The following is a 23,982-nucleotide window of genomic DNA, read 5'->3' as shown; positions in this document are numbered from 1 at the left end:
TGAGTTTATCTGGGGGACAAATAAATACGTATTTATTTGCTGCTCTCACCCACATACCTAGCACATGCTGCTCTGTGGTTTGCCTTTCCCTTGTGCCTTCACTTGGTTGATGCCTACTAAGGAGACCATGGATACAGCCTCTGGGAAGTCTTCACCTGCCCACACTCCCACTGCCCTCAACCCCAGACTCACCCGACCTCTCTCTGCCTCTTCACCACATTTTCCCACTTCATTAATCCAAAGGCATTTTAATTGTTTATTCATTTGTCTGCTTTCCCAATTATGGCAAACTTCTTTAGGAGACTAATAGCACCTAGCTGATTTTTTACATAAATATATATATATATATAATATATATTTTACATATTTTATATATATATATAATTCTTATTATTCCAGAGCTTGGTCCATGCTAGGCACATAACAACTGGCAGTGACTGTGATAAATCCAGGCACTATTCATTCCCCTGGATGTTGAACATAGATGATGGGACCTCAGAAGTAGGCCTGAGATGAAGATTGAAACTGAGTCATCTTTAGTGAAGTCATTCAATCAAAAACATTTTCAAGTGCTTATTATGCTAAGTGATGTATATTCTGGTGAGCAAGGAAGGTACAGAGCTTTGTTGAAGCTTGAATACTCATGGAAGAGAAAGTGTTTAATTATAAAGTCTTTTCCAGGTGTCCAAGGATCTCTTGACAACGGACGAAGGCTCAGTTCTCAGTCCTGATCTCATGGACCTCTCAGCAGCACTTGCCACAGCTGATGTGGACTCTTGTCTTGGGAGCGGGTTCTACATTGCTATGGTTTCCCAGTCTCGCTCCATTTCATTGAATAGTTCACCCTTTTCTTGCAAACTCTAAAGGTGAGTGTGCCCAAGGATGTCTTCTGCCTCCTTTCACACTCATTCCCTAGCTATGCCCTCATCCAGACTAATGGCTTTGCTGAAGGCACCCAAATAATACTTTCAATCCAAACCTCTTCATGACTCTCTAGACCTCCGTGCTCCAACTGCCTGCTTGACTTCTCACTGGTTGTCTAATAAACACCTCAGACAAAACATGTCCCAAGTGAGATCCTGCAATTTTTCTCATGACCAGCGACCTCTCTCTCTTTTCCACCTTAGATCACCGCAAGTCCACACACTTGCTCAGGACAGAAAGTCTGGTCTCATCTGTATTCTGCCTTTTTCTCACTCCCAGATCTTGTTAATCAGCAAGACTTACTTCAAAACATGTTTCTAATTGCATTACTTGTTGCCACCCTACTGTATCATTCTCATTATTTCAGTAGCCTCCTAATGGAGCACCCAATTTTGGCATTCACAACCTTTTCTCCACACAGCAACCATCCTGACTGCTAGGTCAGATGGCGTCACTCCTTAAAGGCTTTGGATGAAATATGCTCTGTCCTAGAATGCATCCTATGATTTAATAGTTAAGGTACCTTTCTAAAACTCATCTTGCACATAAAGAGAAATTTTAAAAAATAGAACTAGTCAGCAAGGATGCAGGATAATCTTCTTTTTTATTTCTGTTTTCTGAATGGAAGTATGGGAGAAATTGAATGGAAAATGGATCTGTTCTTCTTTAGAAATACCTTGAAAATCATAGTTCATTGTCTTTAAAGGATATTGTGAGTTCATTTATAAAGGTTCCCAGAATCTGTTCCTTATTTAAGCAACATCAGTTGCAAGGTAATCAGCTGAAACAGAGATTTAAAGAATGGCAAAAAAGCTTACTTCAGCTGACAGAGTTCAAAAAGCATTAAGTCAATCTCAGCAAAAAAATGTTTGAGCTATTTATTTCCTCTTACTCTTTTTCACCACCAAACCATAGAATTCTTCATTGCCAATCTACAAGTATTTACCACTTATCTCATACTAAATAAGAAACTCATTTTCTATTGTGATCTTAGACGGGAGTGAGATTACATATCTGAATACATGTACTTATGTTAGAGAGAAAAGACAGAGGCAGAAAGATGAAGACAGAAAACATGAATCCAGAGAGTAAGAAGGTAGTAGCCTGGACGAGGGCAGTCAACCACAACAGACCAACTAGTGGCAATGTCAGAGATAGGCAGATGTATAAAGAAATTTAATTCTCAGACAGAAAACAACAAAAACAAAACAAAACAATTTTTGGTAATAATAGAAATCACTATAGCTCCAACCCAGAATCTATTTTAAACAGCTGCCAAATTTAAGACTAAGTCAAGAAAGGATATTAAGAAGGAAAATACTTCTACACAAACCTCAGGCACCTTAAGGGGCTTTCCAAAAGTGATAAACCAAGAGGAGTCAACCAATAACCACTGCTGTAAATGGGAGAAGACAAGGTGGGCACACCTAAACAGCCCGGAGTGGCAGGAGAGGCACAGCTCAACAAGGGCCAGGCAGACATGCCACCTTTGCAGAAGCAGGTATGGTAGGATGGAAGAGAGAAAGAAGACAGTGATCGGGAATGTAACTACTGACCCAGGTCGGCAAATGCCAAATCATGACGCAAAAGACCAGGGTCATGCAGGCTCCTTTCTGAGTTTGAGCGATCCCTGCCTGATGCAGATGGGATCTCTGTTCATCCAACAGAGGCGCTGCCCTTGCTCTGAGCTACTTGCACAATGATCTTCTCTTCTTGAAACTGCTTTGTGTTTCTCAAAAACAATGGTACAAGCCACACTACAACAGACTGGTACATCAAATGGCCGACAGAGGCAGCAGCAAAGAGCATTTCACCCACCGCCATCACCAAAGACCAATGGAGCTAGCTGGAATCAACTGTTTGCACTTGCATTTCAAGATAAGTGAAATGGGTACTTGCTAATCAATTTTCATATTTAACTGCACACTAAACTGCTCACTGTACATGCATTAATAGCAGGTTTCAAGGTGGAGGCTAGAAGAACAGAGTGAAGGCTTACCAAATAAATCCAGATTTATTGTAATGCAACTATTTATAGAATATGTTATTTTTTAAATATCAAAAATCTGAGGCAAATGCAAAATCAGACATAAGCCCAGGGTAACAGATAAAGTTATCTCTGGCAAACTTCTAGATACAAAAAAAAGCAATTCAACTTTAAGGGAGAAAATTAGCTTAATGTCAAGATTATTCCTAGCAACATTCATACAAGAATACAAAGTTGCCATAGAAATAATCTAAAAGACTAAGAATTTTTTAATAGGTAAACGACTTCAAATATATAGAATTTGAAGAATATAGTATCATGAGTCATTCTGGAAACACTAGTTGATGATAAAATCCAACCAAATGGGTGATGGATGAGGAGTCGGTGAAAAAGACCTGGGTGGGAACATTGACTTTGTGGAGTTACACAGCAATAAACTAGGCATGGCAGACAGTTTATAAAGATAAAAAGGTACAATACACAATGAACTGCCATAAGTTTATGTATCAAAAATAATATATAGCACCAAAACAAAGCAAAAATGACACAAGAAACACAAGAACAATAGAAACAAAATAGAAGAATTACAACTTTCCCATTTCATAAGAAATCAAGAAAACACCCCCAAAAAGGTAAGGCTATATAAAAAGATACATAGATAGATAGGTAGATAGATAGATAGATAGATAGATAGATAGATAGATAGATAGATAGATAGACAATATACAAATACATACATAATATACATATAATAGCAATAAGTAAGATAGCTCTAATAGAAAAATATTCAACAGACTTAAGAAGTCTATACTCTCAAATGTTCAGGGAAATTTATAAAACTATACATATATTGAGTCACAAAGATGTTTTCAAGAATTATCTGGGTGTAGCATGTATTAAAAGTTCATGTCTATAACACATGCCTACAGCACATGAAGCCAGTGAAGTGGCTTTAAGGATCAACTTTAAATAATAAAGTCTTAACATTTGAATCAAGGAGAAAAATATAATTAAGATCAGAATATATAACAGAAGAACTATCAGCTTAACCCTTTAAAAAATATGTGAAACCTGGATAACTATTTTCCTAGGAAAAATATACAGGATCAAAAAGAAGGATTCCCAAAGAAAAAAAGATGATATAACTCATCACAGATGAAATTATTGTTAATGATCTTCTGAAAATATATGCAAAGTTACTTCAATAAAAAATTAAATTAACATGTATCTTTCTAATAAATGGTCTCCTAATGTCATTTGCTGAGTTTATAATTTGGTGTTGGAGATTTTTCCCTTCATTAAAAAAATTGAGATATATTTCACATACCCCACAAATTACCTTTTTAAAGTATCCAATTCAGTGGTTTTTAGAAAATTCACAGAATTGTATGACCATCATCTAACTCCAGATAGCTATATAATTCCCAGTTTTCATTACTCCAAAAAAGAAATCTTGTACATCAGCAGTTCGTTTCTGCCACCCCCTATTTCCAGCTCCTAGCAACCACTAGCTTACCTTCTATCTCTATGGATTTGTCTGTTGCAGAATTTGTCTGTTGCAGACTTGTCAAATAAATGGAATTAGACAATATATGTGACCTTGTGTGTCTGACTTATTTCACATAGCAGGATGTTTTCAAGAGTCATTTTGGTATAGCATGTATCAAAAGTTCATGTCTTTTTATTGTCAAATAGTATTCCACTGTTTAAATATATCACATTTTGATTACTCATTCACCAATTGATGGACATTTGGACTTTTTTCAAGAAAAATTTGTCTATTCTATCATTTCTTAATTGAAATTTAATAATGATAGAAATGATTCAATGGCTATCTTAGACCACCAAATACATAGTTTTTGCTGGTTTTTTGGTGTTTTTTTTATTTTAATTAACATCGTTTTACAACACTGCATATGGTTTAGAGGTCTAGGATCACACCCTTCAGGTGTATGTTACCACATCACTCCCACACCAAGGCATGCGCTGTCCTCCACCACAGTCCATTGGGCGCCCTCCCCATTTTGCTCTCTACTCCCTCACACTCTGTGACACTCAATTCTACAGTCAGATTTCTAGAGTTTGTTATTGGTTTGGTTTTATCTGACCCTTTGTTTAGTGTCTCTATATTCCACATGTAAGCAACACTATCCAGAGTCTGTCTCTCTCATTTTGACTTATTTCACTTAGTATCATCCCCTCCAGTAATCATCTGTGGTGTTTTGACTGTTCTGTTTTGGATTGTTTTGTTTTCTAAAGGGATGCACTCCCTTAACTCTCAAAACCAAATTTTTTGGCTACCTAAAATAACCATTATTTAAATTATGCCTGAGTGATGCTCCCTTGAGACATTCATGAGATGATGCGATAGCTCGCGATGTCTCACTACTCAGGAGGCCCCCAGCATGAGGAAGATGATTTATATGTTAATTTGTTAATTGATCATATTCTTTGTTTTTAAATACTGAACTGGTGTAGAATTGTAATATTAGTGGAAGCAAAACAAATATTTTATTAAATTTAAATGGTCTAATATAATAGTATTACCATCAAAAATCCATCGAGTTCATTCTTCTGAATAGCAGAGCTTGAAAATTAAGCCTGATTTCACTTTTGTAATAAAATGAATGACCAGGAAGGACATCAAATGTAGAATTTAAAAATAAGTTGAAGAATTTAGAGGTAAGAAAATTTTTAAAGATCACTAGATCCAACTTTTCCATTTGATAGAAAACAAGGTGGGGAAATGTATATAACATCTAAGACTATACAACTAAGCCAATTTTGCTTGATTCTAAAACTAAACTTTTCTATTTTCTACAGTAAATTTGTGCTTTATATTGAAGTTCTTGCTTACTGTCTGGTTACTGATCTCTCAGGAATAAGAGTCCATATCCATGTAGCCTCAATCCAAGACAGATGTGCTGAGCAAAGTTTCTTCTTAGGAACCAACTAGTGCATGCCAAGTCCGGCTAAGGGCACTGGATGTAGAACTTTCCATCCCTCACTGGTTCTCTGTAGCCATATGCATTCTGATAGCTTTATACATCCAAAAAGTGCACAGTCACACTTTTTCTTATATAAACCTAATTACAACATTCCCTATTCATTGGTAGACTTGGTTGTCCAATAATTAACCTTGGCATTTGCTATATAATCCTTCTTACAATGAAATGTGCAGGGATTATTGTTTAATTAGACTCTATAATTGAAACAAATGAAAAATGAGCTAAGAATTGTAGAATCAGCAAAGCTGTGATTTTTTATGCTTTCCCCTCAAAATATAACATTGTTTCTCAAAATACTGTTTAAAACAGCTTTGAAAATTAGATCTGCATTTCTGAAGCATATATTGGCCATTCATCAAAAGACAGATAAATGACACATAAATGCATAAACCACACTACAAATCCAGATGACTTTCTTATGACAAGGAGCACTATAGATCTGAGCACGGTAGGCACTGTTTCAAACAAAGGAAAGCAAGAACTACCCACGTCACCATGGGTACATTACTTCTTACTTGGTGCCTTCCTTTTTCAGCCTTCAGATTTAGGTCATCATATAATGACCTAAATTCCAGGTTTTTTTTCTAAGACCCCCAATTATTTCTTCGCCTTTCTTTCACTTCACATTTCATCTCCAAGACTGTTTCATTCTGCTCCCTTGTGCCTACTTCTGAAATTTCTTTTTTCCCCTAAGAAAGCCATTGGTTCGTGTTCAACATTTAAATGCAGCCACATATATGTGCACAAGTCAAAGCAGTCTGGTTTTTCATATTTTCAATAGTTATCAGCTTCTTTTACCACTGCTTAAGCTCTTCTGCCAATTTACATAAGAGTCTTAAAAAGTGCCAGCTAATTCCATGAGAATTTATTTTATTTCTTTAAGAGTAAGTAACTGCAAATGTTTTAATAAAATGGAAATAAAGGCTCTTTCCTTCTCCATTAAGCGACAAGAATTTTGATTGGCTAGTGAAGTTTCTGATTTTACTGTTATCAAGTCTACCTGCATAAATTGGTGCTCACTATTTCAGCATTTTAAGCGGTTAAGTGAAATAAATAAGTCAGCTTATGAAAGCTCCAAGAAGCAAGATAAATTGAAAGCTGTATTTCTATAGCTGATAGAAGATGTTTATTTTTAAGTTTGAATCTTCTAATCCATAGAGCTTGAATATAGTACTTATCACATTAAGTGATGATGCAGAAGGAGATATTGAGGTTTGACTGTTATAACATCTGTACTGCTTGAGTGGATCTTTTGTTAAACATCTACCTTTAAAAACAACCATCAAGGGAACAAAGTCTCAGTCTGTGCTCATTTTAGTCTAGGCCTCTAAAAGCAAAACCAAGTGGGTTTCTGAAATAGCCAGTTACATCAAGACCCAATTCTATCATGGCAATAAAAGATTTGGGAGCTTGACTTTTGTACATGGATTTAGACTTTCAACACAAACTATGCAGTTTCTTACCAATCCATTCTGAAGACCTTATTTTACCACATTTCTCCCAAACCTAAAAGATTTCTCCTTTAGCATCTTCCTACTCCAGACTGTGGAAAAAATGTCAATCCCATTAGGGAAGAAGCAATGCATCACTACATTTGTTCACCAGCTTAAAATCAAGGCAAACTGTCCTTAGTCACTATCTGAATATAAAAATCTGAGAAGAGTGATTCTGTCTGTCTTGTTTAACCCTGTCAATTCTGCACCTGATTTCTGCCACAAGGTGCATACTAAGGAAATATGTATTGAAATGAAAATACATGAATGAATGATGAACTAAAGCATCACACCCATCATGTAACTGAATTCTAAGTTACTGAATTTGATGTATTACCTGAAATTTTGGCAATTTTGCCTTTATATGCTATTGTTCTAGGAATAGGAGCACCACTCCTGAACTTTGCTCTCTTAGTTGACTTCTTCCCTCACCTGCTTCTATATCTCCCTTGTGCAAACAAATATGATTTTCCTCTATTGTGTCTTTCACATTCCATGACACATGCTCCACAGATCTACTTAACACACAAGGATTTTCTGTTCATCTCTAATCCAGTCAATATCATCTAATACTCTCCTCTCTGCTTCTCAAGTCACCAAGATCAAATAATCTTTTCATATTTTTACAGTAGTTGAAATAAATAAACAAAAAAGTTTGTTACATTTATGTGATTATGAAAAATTATGTGCTGGAATATTTGAAAAGTCAAGTGTTACTTTAAAGCAATACCTATACCTCATTGAGTGTTATAAATGAATAGTAAGTTGGTGTTTATTTTTCTGATTTTTCTGTTCTATAAATACCATGGAAATACAGAAAGAGGAGTGAGGATGACCAATCTGTGATTAAGAAATCTGGACTAAGTGCCATGGGGTGGATGGTGTAAGAGCAAGTGTATCAGCTGATCTGTTGCAACCCTATGTTTATCTCCAGAAATGCTTTGAGTCATGGCACTGTCTCTTGGCCAAATCTGAATGAAATGTGTATTAATGAGTGATGAATATTATCCTGAGTTAGGATCTATGGCAGACCAGGGGCAACTTATTCCAGCTTATCAGCATTGATCACGGGAGGGGACTGATGGTTTGCACAACATATGAGAAATTTGCCAGTAGACCTGAAAAAAAAATTATCAAAAATGTTAAGCGCAGCCAAAGACATACCTCCTCTTTTGAATCTGTGTATGTTTGTGAAGAATCATTTCCATAAAGTTAGAACAATCCATTAAAATCAACTATCAAAATAAACAAATTAAATCACAGTTTTGACATGATTTCACATGTATTTAACAATACAGATTTCACTATAATAGTATCTAGCATAGATAATAAAAAGTAACTTTTACGTCACTAATGTAAAATTATTTTTAAATAGTTTACTTTGTCTTCTTTTTCTGTTTTATTTTGTGCTCTTATATGGACTTTAATTGCACATAAAATTTTGGAGGAGAAGTAAATGAATATAATTTATCATTAACAGATAAACACTTATAGTCAAGATTGTGCAAATACACTACAAAGATTATGTTGATTATTCACCATAACTAACATCCAGTTAGCAGGTTGCAATTCATCTCAGGTAACATGTTTTCACATCATTTGTGTGTTTATTACTTACATTTGTTATTATTGGGTTTTTACAGTTTCAAATGTTTCATTACTATTGTCTAATGTGAAGTTCCAAAGCTCCACCAATAGACTATAGAGTTTAGAGTGGGTTCATTGAAGCATAATAGAAGAAAATATTAATCTGAATATTGTAGCTTAGAATAATATTATAAACATATATAGTGAATATGGCTCTAACGCAAATTCAGAAGCTGCTAGAACAATTGCATTGTCAGCTGTAGTTATCTCGCCTAAGCCTTGATATTGAATTTTATTGGACCTGTGGTCCATTTCCTCTAGTCCCCATGGGGCAGTTTGAATTATGAAACTTTGTCAAGGCTTTTGCTTCATTTCCAGACAAAACACAATGGTAAACCAATTGTGTTTTTCCAAAACAATTACAAAATAAGTTTCTAAGGAAAAAAAATTGGCGATATATATATATTACTAAAGAGTAGTAAGAGACAAAAGAATAGAAGCATTATTTATTATTGCACCCATCTAGTAAAAATATTGCAATCATATTGTTGACACCTCTCTAAAGTTGATGAAAAATACTGTGTTAAAAGGAAAACAGAACACACATCTGTCTTGGTCACTTCAGACTGCCTTAGCAGAATACCATGGATGGAATGACTTAAACAACAAATCTTTTTCACAGGTATGGAGGCTGGAAGTCCAAGATCAGGATGCCAGCATGGCTAGGTTCTTAGAGAAGGCCCTCTTTTCTGATTCAGAGATGGGAGCTGCCTTCTCATTGTTATCCTCAAGGAGCAGAGAAAGAGCTCAGGTCTCTTACTGCTTTTCTGAAGACACTAATCCTACCATGGGGGCTCCACCCTCACGCTCTCACCTAAACCTAACCACCTCCCAAAGGCCTTAATTTTTCTACCATGTTAAACATTTGCTGTCAAATAAGTTACTCTGCTTAATAGGTCCAAGCTTCACTTCACTCTTCTGCAAAATGTAAACAATAACCCCTCATGACAGTAAATAAGGTAATACTATATACTTGGCTCAGTAATCTGAAAATATTGCTGACTTGTCCACATTACTTCTTGAATCTTCATTCTACTTAGCCTTGAGAAATAAGATTAAAAGTATGTTTTAATCTTCTAAAAGGGACTAACCTTTTGTCTTTCCCTCCAGGGTTAAAATTAAGGAAAATACTTCACATCACCAGAAATGATAATGTCAAATAGATGCAATGCATCTTTCTTATATTTCAAGTGTCAAAAATAATCTCTTTCTGGCACCAATCCTAATATCAGTCAGAGATGGTAATGTCATAGTGCATGCTGTATTTTTAATATTTCCTTCATTTCAAATTCTTATCAAATTATTGTGAATTACCACCAGCAGAATTTAGATTTGCATGAACAGGAATAAATACCTTTCTCACTATTTGATTAAAGGCAAAATATGAGATCTTGAAACCTTTATAAATACATAATAAAATTCTTTTCTGAGCTTGAAATATTACCCATGTTGAATGAAGCAAAATATACTTGTCTCATGCCAATAACCCTCCTAGACTTCTTGTCCTCTTGTTAGTACAGATTTTAATTGAAAAGGCAAATATAAAGACAAGATAAGCTCACAAGAATGAATAATGACTGGACAGGAGTACTTATTAAGAAAAACGAATTATGAGCGTCACAAAGAACTTCAATAATAAAAGAAGAACACTTACTGCATAATTTCCCCTGATCAATAATTGTACCTCAGGTTATCAAATACTCACATCAAATTCCTAAACCAAATGATTTCATGAACCAGCTTACAAACTCAACCCAAAAGTCAACTACCACATGCCCCAGACCATCATCTTGTACCTTCCAATTGTCCCTATAAATAAGCTTATATTAGATGCTGGATGCTAGATACTTGCCTTCAACATCTTATTTGAGGCAAAAACATAAATTTATCATCTAGTGTATCTCCCTTTCTTCCTTTTAGAAAGAAAATCCACACAGGTCTGCTTGGCATGAGCCCATCCAGGTCACAGCTACATTCCTAGCCTTCTCGAAGAGAGGTATGGCCAGTGCCAGTACTGGCTGAAGAGATACATGCAGCATCCAGGTCATGTCCTGAGAGCCAGCACGGCTTGCCCTGGGCTTTCCCTTTACCCTTTCTCATTTCCTCAGGAAAAGGAGATGACTGGGGCAGTGTTGGAAGTCAGGGAGCTCTCCTATCCGCGTGGACCACTCACCACTGGACTCACATTAGAAAGCAAAACACTTCTCCCTTGTGCTCGCTTCGGAGGCGCATGTACTAAATTGTAACACAGACTAGCAGGGCTCCTGCACAAGGAGGACGTGCAAACTCAAGAAGTGTCCATACTTTCAGCTAGTGAGGTTAATGCTAAGTGAAGTAAGTCAGAAGGAGAAAGACATATTGGATGGTCTCACTTACATGTAGAATAGAAACAGAAAAAGGGTCACCCCAAACCAGCCCTTGCCAATTGACTGCAAAGCTGAGGTAACCAGAAGGGGAGGTGGTGGGACGGCAGTCAGGAGGGATGGGGTCCAAGGGAGCACAGTGAGGGTTACTGGGGCTTTGGTGGTGGGCAGGTGTGAAAACACACATTTGTAGAGGTTTGAACCTGTAGCCCCTAAAACAAATAAAATGAAGCAAGCCAATTTTGCCTCCGTAAAAAATAATTGGAAATAAATAAATATTACCCCTCAATTGAGCTACAGTATTTGGTGGTCCTTTCTTTGCAACAGCACAGCCTGGGTGCTGGGGTTCCCTCTGCAGAGAGGCCCTTTCTCTCAGGGGCTTGGTGTTTACAGAGAGTGCCTGGTGGGGTGAAGAGCTAGCTGGTTGGGCACCCCAGCCCTGCATCAAAGCAGACTCACTGACTTCCCCCCAGCCACTTTCTGGGCAGCAAAACCCTGAAACTTGAGGCTGGTGAAGAACCAAAGGATCTTATTCTCCTCACTCCAGAGGTTTCACTAGGCAGAGATTTGAGGATGACCCTCTGCCTTCCGATCCTTCCAGGGGGGTTTCATCCTGACCTCAGAATCCAAGCAAATGCTGGTTTGGTTGCTTTTTCACTCACTTAATCAAGTATTTTGTGTTCTCTGTTCCATGTTAGTGACTGAGAAGGCACATTCTCAGACTCCCAAGCTAGGGAGACATCATTCCATATATTAAATGTGTCATGGAAGAGATAAAAGTCAAGAAAGAAAAGTCTAGCAGGATTCACCCAACCACTTCTTACTGACTCTGCACCCTAATAAGAGTTAGAGTCCTACTTAGAGCGGACAGAGTAATACAAGGCCAGCTCCTAAAGAGAGAATCTGCTCACCAGTAAAAATAACATCACTAGTCAGGAAAATGGTAAAAAGATTGCCAAATACTAAGTTTTTCTGGACAAAATAACCTCCCTCATTAACAAAATTTAACCCAGAACCTCCAAAATTAGGAGTGGAGAAAGGCTCCTGATGTAAGAATTAGCTTTTGGACAATACAACACAGGCCACATCTGTTCCCCTTGAAATCACCATCTCCTTTATTCCAATGTCACGCCATCCTGGGCTGGGGTAGAGAAGACTGTAGTTCCCTATTAATGCTTTAATGTAAACCACAGCTAAAACCACACTGGAACAGTTAAATAAAAATTTCATGAAAGTTGAGGATCACAAAAGGGAAATTTACTCAGAAAGTAACATTAAACGAGATAGATATATAACAGTTATAATATTTTGAAAACAATATAACCATGTATTTTTAATTCCCTATGGCTTTCTGAGGCATTGAATCAAGAACTTTCCTTGCTTTCAGGGAAGAAACCCAACCCTGCTCCGCGCCCAAAAAGAAATTGCTCATAATTGAGTATTAAATCGGATTTATTAAGTTCACAATGAGAAAATCGTCTTGAAAGCCTGGTTCCCTTGAGGAAGAGTGAGCGTGCGCTAGTGCACACACACACACACACACACACACACACACACACCTTAACTTCCAGAAGCTTCTATCCAAATACCAAGAGGAGATTTGAGAGAATTTGAAGCAGAGAGATTCAGATAGGCACTAAAGGAAACTCCCCTCCAACAGCTAAGCATTCCCTTGAAGAAAATGAAAAGGACAGAGGAACTCAGGGTCATTCCTAAGGGCTTCCTCTGCCTCCCCCACACAGGGGCCCGCTCCCCTGGAGTGTGGTGGAACTTCTCCAGCAGGACCGGGTGCGGGCCTCTCAGGGACCCCCTTTTCTTCAAGGCTTCCCTCCCCACCTGCTCTGAAGCCGGATTGCCATCTGGCTGCGCGGAGGGCCTGTGGGGCCTGGGCCTGGGGTCGGGTGGGATGCGGAAGTCCACAGGCCTAAGGAAAAGGGGAGCCCCTAGGGGGTTCTAAATAGCACAGTTGCTGGAGGCGGAGTGGGTGGGGGTGTCGTGCTTTTTTGGAAGAAAAGTAATCCTAGAGCAGATGCCTGGGGCAAAGTGCCCAGGAGGAAACACCCCTAACCAAGCCTCAGAGGGTCAGCCCCGGGTGGGGGGAGCTTGTGGGAGGAGGCTGCGTCCCGGAGAGAGGGACACGGACCCCAGACTGTCAGGAAAAGACCCCCAGGCAGCCAGTGCGCACCCAGCGAGAGCTCCCATCAGGGCCCACATTTACCACAAAATTGCCCTAAAATGTTACCCAAGTGTGCGGGGCTTCCCCTGCCTTGCACCACAGGCCCCTTGCACGACAAGCTCACGCCTGCCCAGGTGACCCGCTGGTCTTCTGGCCGGTCCTCGGAGCGCGTCAGGTGCACTCCGGGGTCAGGACTCCGCCGGGGGCGCGGGCGCGGCGCAGGCCCCCCAGGACACCGGCCACCAGGCCGCCTTCGGAAAGGCTGGACCCAACGGGGCGATTTTACTGCAGCTTCGCGCCATTCCGAGCGCTCTGCCGCGGCTCACGCGCACGAGCCCCGCAGCCCTCCCCGGGGAGGCCTGTGACTCCATTTTCAAGGAGAGGCGACTGCGGCACAGAGGCCCGAGTCTCCGCGACCCTGCGACGGGCGGCGGGACTGGGAAACTGGGCAAACTTGCACTCACGACCATTTCACTCCCCCGCGCCCTGCCGCCCACCCGCCCCTGCGCGGTCGCCCCCCGGGAAACCGGACAGCCACACCCCACTTACCCTCGTGGTCAGGGTGGGTCTTCACCGCAGAGCGCACGTGCTCGGGACGCGCCTCCCGCCACCGGCGAGGTCACCGCTGCCCCGAGAGCGGAGCCGGCCGCACGCGTGGAGAGGAAACTGCTCAGGCGCGCAGGTGGCCACGGCCCTGGCGCTGGGACTCAGGGACCCGCAGGTGCAGGTGCCCGCGGCCCTGGCGCTGGGACTCAGGACCCGCCGGTGCCGGTGCCCGCGGCCCTGGCGCTGGGACTCAGGGACCCGCAGGTGCAGGTGCCCGCGGCCCTGGCGCTGGGACTCAGGGACCCGCCGGTGCAGGTGGCCACGGCCCTGGCGCTGGGACTCAGGGACCCGCAGCTGCAGGTGCCCGCGGCCCTGGCGCTGGGACTCAGTGACCCGCAGGTGCAGGTGCCCACGGCCCTGGCACTGGAACTCAGGGACCCGCAGGTGCCGGTGCCCGCGGCCCTGGCGCTGGGACTCAGGGACCCGCCGGTGCAGGTGCCCACGGCCCTGGCGCTGGACCTCAGGGACCCGCAGGTGCCGGTGCCCACGGCCCTGGCGCTGGACCTCAGGGACCCGCAGGTGCCGGTGCCCACGGCCCTGGAGCTGGGACTCAGGGACCCGCAGGTGCCAGTGCCCACGGCCCTGGCGCTGGGACTCAGGGACCCACAGGTGCCGGTGCCCGCGGCCCTGGCGCTGGACTCAGGGACCCGCAGGTGCCGGTGCCCGCGGCCCTGGCGCTGGGACTCAGGGACCCGCAGGTGCCGGTGCCCGCGGCCCTGGCGCTGGGACTCAGGGACCCGCCGGGGCCGGTGCCCACGGCCCTGGGACCTGCCGGCTCCGCCCTGGCGCTGCCCCGCGGCGGGCACAGATGGCGCTGGCCCCTCGGCTCTGTCTGCAAGGGCATCGCGCGAGCGGGGGGACACCGGAGCTGACACAGACTCGCCCCCTGGTTCAGAGCGGCCAGAGCAGGGCCGCGGCCGCCCTCGCGCAGGCTTCGCGTTTGTCTTATTTCTTGTCATTTCTAGAGACTGGACCGTGGCTGGACTGTCCCAGCGCGGGCCCCTCCGCAGATGGTGATGCCAAGTCACACCGGCTGACATATGTCCTGGGCCTTGTTGCCATGTTTCCTGAGCACAGAGCTGTGGGGTTAAAAAAAAAGTCGTAACCTTTGAGAAAAAGGGATGTCCTGGCTTGGATGGTTTAAAACCACCTTGTACGGAAATGAAAGATTTCCCTGAATTACAGGCATAATTAGTGTTATTTTTCCTTGGATCTTTCTTCACAAGGATTAACTAATAACATGAAATTCATAGGGACATTAACTAATTTTTATATTAGAAAAAGACAATTCAGTGGACACGTCTAGACACAAAAAAACCACACTGATGGTAATAAATGAGGAAACTGTTAGTTTTCCTCAGAAGCATATGTAAAAGGGTAAGTTTTTCTATGTATAAAAGTGCTTTAAAGGCAGAACATCTATAAATTCATTTTATGCTTTAACTTTGAGACAAGGTAATTTCAAAGAATAATTCTATTAAATATAAATACTGAGATATCATTAATTAATATTTCTGCATCCCCCTAAGTGGCTTTTAATCCTTACTTCAGTATTATGATTTTTATTACCAATAAAAATTGAATGTGCCCATTAAATATCTAACATATAATTATGCTTTAAATAAACTATAACATGTTTTTCATATTCTTCTAAATCCAACTAAAAAGTCAAAATAGTTTGAAGAAACACAGACCTAGAGACGATATTTGTTTCCTATTAAAACATGCAATTTAGCTCAATTAAAATATCTTGCAGGAAAAACACCACATCTCTGCCACAGGTCTTTTGTAATAAAATCTCAGTAAACTCTAGAGAAGGAGTAAGATCTAGGAGGAGAAAGAAAATTGGGATTTGTGGGCATCCTGGTCGAAGCTGAAGCCTCAGAAGGGTCTGGGAGCGCCAAGATGGTGTAGAAGGTGATGAGAGCCTGAAGGGAAAACAACCTGAGACACCAACCGTGAAAGGAAGGAAGCAGAGGGAGGCCGGGAACCCAAGAAACAGGCTTATATGAAAAGAATTCAAAATATCCGAAGTTTTATAAGGAACGCTGGGAAAATGGTGCCATTAAGGAATGAAAATGGGCGGAGAAGCAGGGACAAGGGCACAGGCGAGCAGAAGGTCATGACAGTTTAAAAGACAAAAGGAACAGGGCGTGCACCTGCAGGCCACGCACACAGTTAGTTCGTTTGAGTCTCCTTCCCCACATGTGAAAATTGAGACGATTACAAGAAACTATCTCGAGTTCTTTCAAATTATAAAATTCCATATTTCTATAATTGTTGTCTACAGTATCTGGAGACCCACAATGAAGATAAAATAATTATCCAAAGACTTCTGCCATGTGAGTAGCTGTGTGAGAGGACTAGGGTGAAAACAGTCCAATCCCATTTGGGGTTAAGAATAATGTGTAACTTATATCAGACCCTTTTTAAAAAGTAGAATAAAAATAGTTTCTTTCACTGAGCACTTTGTTAAAAACTATCCATTTTGGAAAAATAGAATTCATTTTGTAAGTCTGGCAGAAATATAAGCTGATGGAGTCAAGGATGTAAAGGAACTAGAAACATCTTGCAGCGTTACAACTCATTAAAATGCTTACTAGACCACAGAGTGCAGCATCTGAGAAGCAAGTAGGGCTCACAGCATTGTTTTCTTAATTAAAATTCTCTATTTAATCCACTTGAAATATATAGTAAAAAAAAAATAAGTAAAAGGAAAATTCAAAGCAGAACAATTGTTGGGAGATATTGCTCTAAGTCCTGGCTATTTGTTTTTCCGCTGGTAGATTAGTTCATGTTGTATAATCACGAGGTAGTTAAAAACATAATGTAGAGTTGGCACGGGTCATTGTATAGGGTTTGAAGATTGGTTTTCATGCACCGTGCTTTTTCGTTATTTAAACTCTGTTACTGTCATCATTTTTCTAGTGGTTGGGTTTAACCTTTGAACACCACAGACTGCAGACCCATCGAGCATGCTCACAAACAAATGAAAAACACTGTTGGGCCCAGTGATCCATAAGGCAGGTCCTCCCAGAACGAAGTCTACATGAAATGAGGCCTCTTTATTTGTTCATATATTTCTAGGCTGGGCATAAACTGCCCAATTTATAAACTACAGTCAATGATTTAGTTATACAACTCTGTATGCACGTGTGTGTGTGTGTATGTGTGTGTGTGTAATTTTAAGTCTACACACAGATGAAGTAGAGAGTTAAATTATTTGAATGGTCATAGGCAGTGAGGATTGGACCCACCCAGACCTCAAGGTCTCCTATTTAATGTTTCCCAAAAATGCCTGAAAATAAAAATCATATTTATTTTTTATTTAAAAAATAAAATCATATTTAAAAATTTTATAATTATTGTATAAAGTAGAAAAATATCATTGGGTTCACAGCCTGCACAACTGAACTAGAATCCTCAGTGGGAAAGCCTTGACTGCACAGAGCCCTCAGGGGAACACAAGAAAGGCTGCTTGGGCCCAGCTTTCTGTCTGAAGGTTGAGTCCCAGCCTTGAGTGTGGTTCCTAATAACTTTCTGTGCACCAGAATCACCTGGGAGCTGTTTTGCTTTGTTTTCAGTATGGAGCCCAGAACATCCACGATGGCTCTCCAGAGTGGGGGCTTGTAACCCTGAGTGGGGGCTTGTAACCTTGTGTGTTGGGAGGGCTGCTTCGCTTGTTAATTATTGTTAATTATTATTCACTTGTTAATTATCAGCCGTATGTGGGCTGATACTCAGACTGATACTGAGGCTGATACTCAGACTGGTTTGGAAACAGCTGCCCACCTGGCTTTGCTTCTGCTTGAACACCTCCAAGTCAAGAACTGAAACCATCTCTACCTCAATAATTACAAGTCACTATTATAACAACTACAAATACTTATTCTCTTTACTTAGGACATATCCTTCCACTCTCCATTCACACATGAGCACCCCATCTATGCAAAGAAGCAGGTTGCTTGTTCCTGTTATCAGGTTGTTGCGGTGAGTGGAGGTGGCTAAGTTTTTGTGCTGTGACAGCTTCTCCAGGGCAAGATCATGGGATGGGGTGGAATGGAGGGAAATTTAATCAAAACTTGGTTTTTGGCAGCACATGTACCAAAAAATATAGTTGGCTGATGAAATTGTTACTGCTTACTGATAACTTCATCAAAACTATGGCATTATACACGTTAAATACTACAAAACTCAGCTCTTTAGGAATCACTTTGAAGAAAATTACTGTTCCTTTAATTAGCACATTTCTTATACTAAATTGATGTTTTGAGCTTCTCAAATATTATGGGAAATCACCAGAAACATATAAGACTGAAATTTTACATTTTTTCCAAAAAAGTTCTACTAGGGCTTTCCATGTGCCAGCACTGTTCTTGGCACAGGATACAACATGAAACAAGACCTGCCCCCTTTAACCTCTATTTGGTAGGAGCTAAGGCGGAAATAATCTGTATTAAAATAACTATATATACTGAAATATCTGGCAATAGATAAGACTGTGACCAAAATAAAGCAGAATAAACAGATAAAGTCTGCAAGACTTTCACATGGGCAATGCTGGGTGCCCCTTCACCCTCCGTGGGTCTTCGTTAGTGTGAGTTCTGGGTTGCATCATCTTCCTCCATATATGATTATAACGATACTGGCAATGTCACTTTCCATATTTATGAATATAGGTTTTTCAAAAAATTGCAAGCTGCTCCAAACAGAAAATTGAGCTGCACCAGCTCCACTCTCTGACTGCAGGCACCAGGGCAGGGCCCTCCGATTTGCTGATTTGCCTGGCTTCACAGGCTGCTCAGTACCTTGAATCAAAATGAGCCACCTCTGTCACACTGCCACATGCCACGTCTGCCCACACAGAGTACTCCCCATTCATCATCGACAGCAGCTCCGTGGTGTCACAGCCACATTGCTGAGGACCTTCTCGTGACCGCCTCCATGGAGCTTCCTTGCACGTCTTGCCAACGAGCAGCTGCTCGGGGTCCTGCGGCCATCCATCCTCAGGCGGCGCGGCAGAGCTCAGCGGCCCACACAGCTCTGTCCTTCGCAGTCTGGCTGCTTTCCAGGGCAGCTGGGGGAGGCTGCTTGCCGTTGTGTTGCTATGTATTTATACAGTGATTAGCACGCTTGTGGCATGGCTACAGGCTGATCAAGCAGTATGTCCAAACTAAGCCGGGACGAATTCATACCTCTCTCGACCTCTTTTTGAAGAGGAAAACAGGAGAAAGTGAGCCACAAATAGGCATGGGAAATGACTAGTTTATAAAAACAAATAATTAGCAAGCTCAAAATGTCTCATATGGCATTACCGTGGGTGACAAACACCATAATCTAGGAGGCCTGGCCAAGCAGGCTCATATTTTCCCCAAGTGGATGAGGAATAACCACTACAGGTTACATCTATAAACACAGCTCTTATTTTGATTTTTATGGCTTAGGTCAAAAGTTCTTTTGTATACATTATATCACTGTATGTCTGCTGGATTTTCACTGAAAATGTTTTTCAAATATACCATGCAAAGTTTTAATAAAGTAACATTTTATAATGTGTTTTTATTTTTTTTTAATTCTATTGCTTTTTAATAAAGCAACTTGGTCTATAAGACTATATATGATTTAGGGGTATAAATTCGCCCCTCTTCAGATGTATGGTAGCACACCACACCCATCACCCAAAACACCCATATCCTCTATCCAGAAACAGACCATGTCTACAGCTAACTGCTAGTCTTCCATGTCCCTGGATGGAAACAGTGGAATAAACTGTAGATAATCCAGTATAATCTAAATGCCAGTTATACAGAAGTTGTACTGCAGAATTCAATTAATGACATAACCAATCTCTCAATGTTCTATTTTATCCATTTCACTCAGACTCTCGCTTCCCCACTGGTTACTGCTGCTATCTTCTCATCTTGAAACTTTGCTAATCAACAAATTCCTTGACATCTGTTTGGGTTCTCCTACCTACCTCTTGGATAATTCCTTTTATTCCTTCTTTCAGATAAAGACAGACATGTTCTAATATTTACTACACCATGGCTTGTCCTTTCTTTTATCTACTCTTTTTCCCCAGAACTCATCTACCTTCACATCTTCAATTTTCATCTATATGGAAAGACTCAAAAATCTTTGCCTTCTTCCTTAAGGTGAGCAAACATAGATCCCACATGGATTGTTCCATAAAAGGTATTGGAACAACTGTATCCATCTGGAAAAAACAAACACAGATCCTATCTTCACTTTATATATAAAATTTAATTCTAGATGGATTAAGGAGATAAACATTTTAAAAAGTTTTTCTACAAAAGTACAATGGTCATAAAGTTTGAAAAAATACATGTATATTTTTAATATATAAATAGATATATGGGTAGCTTAGATATTTACAAATTAAAACTTTTTGATGACATCTTCTGAAATGTGCTAAAGGTACAGATATTACCAGTGAAAATCAGGGACATAAATCAATGCATCACACATGCATGTGTAAGGACCGAGGGAAATTTCATGTTAATGCACCACATTTGTTGCAACCTTATAGTGCGCTGAACTATGAGGCAGTAATGAGGGGCAACACATTGAACATATTATGAATATCATACTGACCATATTTATGTAATACAGTTTTAATGAGCCATTTATTATGCATATTTACTTATGCTTCCAGACCTTCTAGTCACCCTGTTTAAGAGAAAATATCTGATTATTTTATTTAAAAGCATGGCATAAGGGAGACCTCTCTATATACGCAATAAAACTCAAAATCCAAAATGTAAATATTATAAAATCACATTTAAAAGGTTGCCAAAGAACACAGATGAAGAGGAAATTTTTAATTTTTATTCTAAAAACTTTTAAGTTGTTTTCTTTTAATAATGTGTGTATTTTCATAGATTACTTGTGCAACTTTTAAAACAATAAAAATGAATTAAAAACTGTACAGAACTTCACTAAGCCACTGGTAATCAATGTATTTACTATATTGACAAATTTCTCTGTCAACACACATTTTAAACTGCTAATAAAAATACAAACTATAACTTGCCTCTAATGTCTTAAACTGAGCCCAAATCAATGTACAGAAGAGAATAAATCTTTCTCCCCAAGTTAGTCACGTCTGGAAGTCTACATAAAATGGCAGAAATAAATACAACTACTTTGATTTAAAATGTTAGAAACAAGGAGAGGTGGTTCCAAAACAATATGGGACAATAAATCATGAATTAAAAAGGTTGTTACCCAAACCTGTCCCCTCAGAACATTAGCACTTCATATTGTAAGTGTCCCATTGGGAAAACTAAGTGTTTCAGCATCCAAATAATTGGAAAGAAATCTAGGCTATACACAAAAATATTTCTTCACTTCTTGAAGCCCTCAACATATATTCACTCGCAGGGTGATTGCCTAGCAGGGGAGGTAGTAACCAATCTACCCTGTGTTGATTTGACCATAAATACTCTTTCTCATGATGATTATTATAGGCATTAGCATATTGTACAAAATGCTTATCAATGTCCAGAAAGTTGCTAAATCTAAAATCATTAGTTCCAAACATAGAAATGACAAATTGCACCCTGGTTTCTTTGCTTACCAAATAAACTTAAACTATAGATGCACTGAGCCATGTGTTTAGACTAAAATGACAACAGGAAGCCTTAGAAATTCTTAGAAAATACATAAATACCTTTTGATTCATCCTCCAGATATTGAATTCACATTCTATTTACCACAACTGTATCTCAGCTTAGGGACTACTTTCCCCATTGCTATTAATCCTCTTTTATGATCTGTTATTAAAATATATATCTCAAATGATTCATAAAGTTGTCCTTATGTTTAAAAGACTCAGATCAATAGATGTTGAGTTCAGAACATGGTATCTTTTGAATGTAATTATACTAAAACCCTGCACACCAACAAGTATGTAACAAAATTCCCAAAATTCAAATTATTTATACTGACTAATAATGTCTATAGTCATCAATAAGTTAAATTAAATATAACAAGTACATTACAGAGTTATAGTCAAAGAGAAAAGAATAATTAACTTTGGAAGAGTTTATATACATGAAATAGTAAAAGCATATGGAGAATTTTATTGCACATTAATGTAAACATTTACATATTAATAAGCATATACATTAAGGATTTGATTTTCCTTCCCTCTCTTTAAGAAAATCAGTGACAATTCATAATGCAATATGGTCAAGAAATATTTCTGTTCTTGCTAGGATTTCTTTCTCCTTTAGACTAGTCTGCAAATGCTTTGAGGTCAAGAATTAGAATGCCCCTTTGGGCAGAAGCATAGATGTTTTTACACTTCTGAGTAACATTAAACATCCTACCTTGTTGTAGTGACTGAGAGATTTACTATTTAATGAGTCTATGGACTAAACATAGATGGATTAAATGGACTACATAAAGATTGCAGTAATTGATAAGCAATGCCCTAGAAGAGGAGACTAGGCAAAAATAGTCCTTGAGCTAAATCCAGGCAGCATCTGTTCTTTAAGTAAAGTTTCATTGGACATAGTCACACCCATTTATTTGAATACTGTCTATGGCTGTTTTCATGACATGAAGGCGGACTTGATACTTGCAGCAAAATCTCCTTTATGGCCAACAAAGATTAAAATGCTTACTAAAAAAAGTGTGCCAACCCCTAATATAAACTTCCACATAGGTCAGTTCTCTTGCTTTCCATGTAAATCCTACTAGATTTAGTTTGGGACTGAGTTTATCCATATGTTTGAATACTGGAGTCTCTAAATTTCTGAGCATTCATTATTTTTATTAATTAAAATATTTTATGACTGTTTAGGGAATTTAGGGAGGCTGTGTCTTTTCTCTATCCTGCCTCCTAGTTCAACAATGCTTGCTTTTCTGAGATTAATAAAAAGTTCCAACCACACAAGGAACTACTATTGCATTTCCAAGATAAATAAACCTAATGATAGGTATGCAGCATTTCTACACAGAAATCTATAAAACGCTGTTGTGATAAATTGGAGAGAGAGAGAGATTCCATGAATTGAAAGTCTCAATTTTGAAAGTTATCAATTCCCTTCAGATTGACCTATAAATTTAATGGACTACCAATAAAAAATACCACTAGAGATTATTGCAAAAACTGACAAGCTGATTCTATGACTTATATGGGAATACAAAAAACGAAGAATAGCTAAGACAAACTTAAAGCACTATTTTGGAGGATTTATACTATCCATATATCAAGACACAAACCTACACAGTAAAATGTGTAGTTTTGGCACTGTGGAAATAAATAAGCCAATAAACAGAAACCAGAATCTAGAAAAAATAAACATATATATTCATCTATTGTACAATGAAGAAATTTACCAGGCCAATTGTTTATCTATTAAAAAGATTAATCTTAGCTCCTACCTCACATAAACATCAATTCCAAGTAGATTATGAGACTAAATATAAAATGGTTGAATTTCTGGAAGATAACATTTTAAGAGTCTTTCAGGTTGTAGGACAGACCCTTGGGTGGCCCCTGTGATTCTTGTTCCTGGTACTTGCTTTGAGTGTGGGGGACCTGTGACTTGCTTCTAATCTACAGAATATGGCAAGGTGAAAGGATATCAGTTTCTTTAATAATTTCAAATCTCAAATAAGTTGATTTAGAGTTAGTCTCAAAAGAAAGCTTATCCTTTATGGTACTGGCTCAATCAGGTGACTGCCTTCAAAAGAGGGATTCTCCTTACAGGCTTAATGAAGTAAGAAGCCACACTGGAGATGCCCA

The 23,982-nt window shown here is 39.6% G+C and overlaps 1 protein-coding gene across 1 annotated transcript in view; it reads left to right on the top strand.

Moving 5' to 3' along the window:
• LOC119234771 (collagen alpha-1(I) chain-like) overlaps positions 1–15,221 on the top strand; it is a 36,974-nt gene extending 21,753 nt beyond the window's left edge. The window contains exon 2 of the mRNA XM_037497770.1: positions 13,774–15,221. Coding sequence (XP_037353667.1) covers positions 13,774–15,221 — 1,448 coding nt within the window. The remainder of the gene's footprint in view (positions 1–13,773) is intronic.
• The last annotated feature ends 8,761 nt before the right edge of the window (positions 15,222–23,982 follow it).

Source organism: Talpa occidentalis, unplaced genomic scaffold (assembly GCF_014898055.3).
Source record: "Talpa occidentalis isolate TD23 unplaced genomic scaffold, MPIMG_talOcc4v2.1 talOcc4.8, whole genome shotgun sequence".
NCBI classification, from domain to species: domain Eukaryota; kingdom Metazoa; phylum Chordata; class Mammalia; order Eulipotyphla; family Talpidae; genus Talpa; species Talpa occidentalis.
This window is presented reverse-complemented; position numbering and strand designations above follow the sequence as displayed.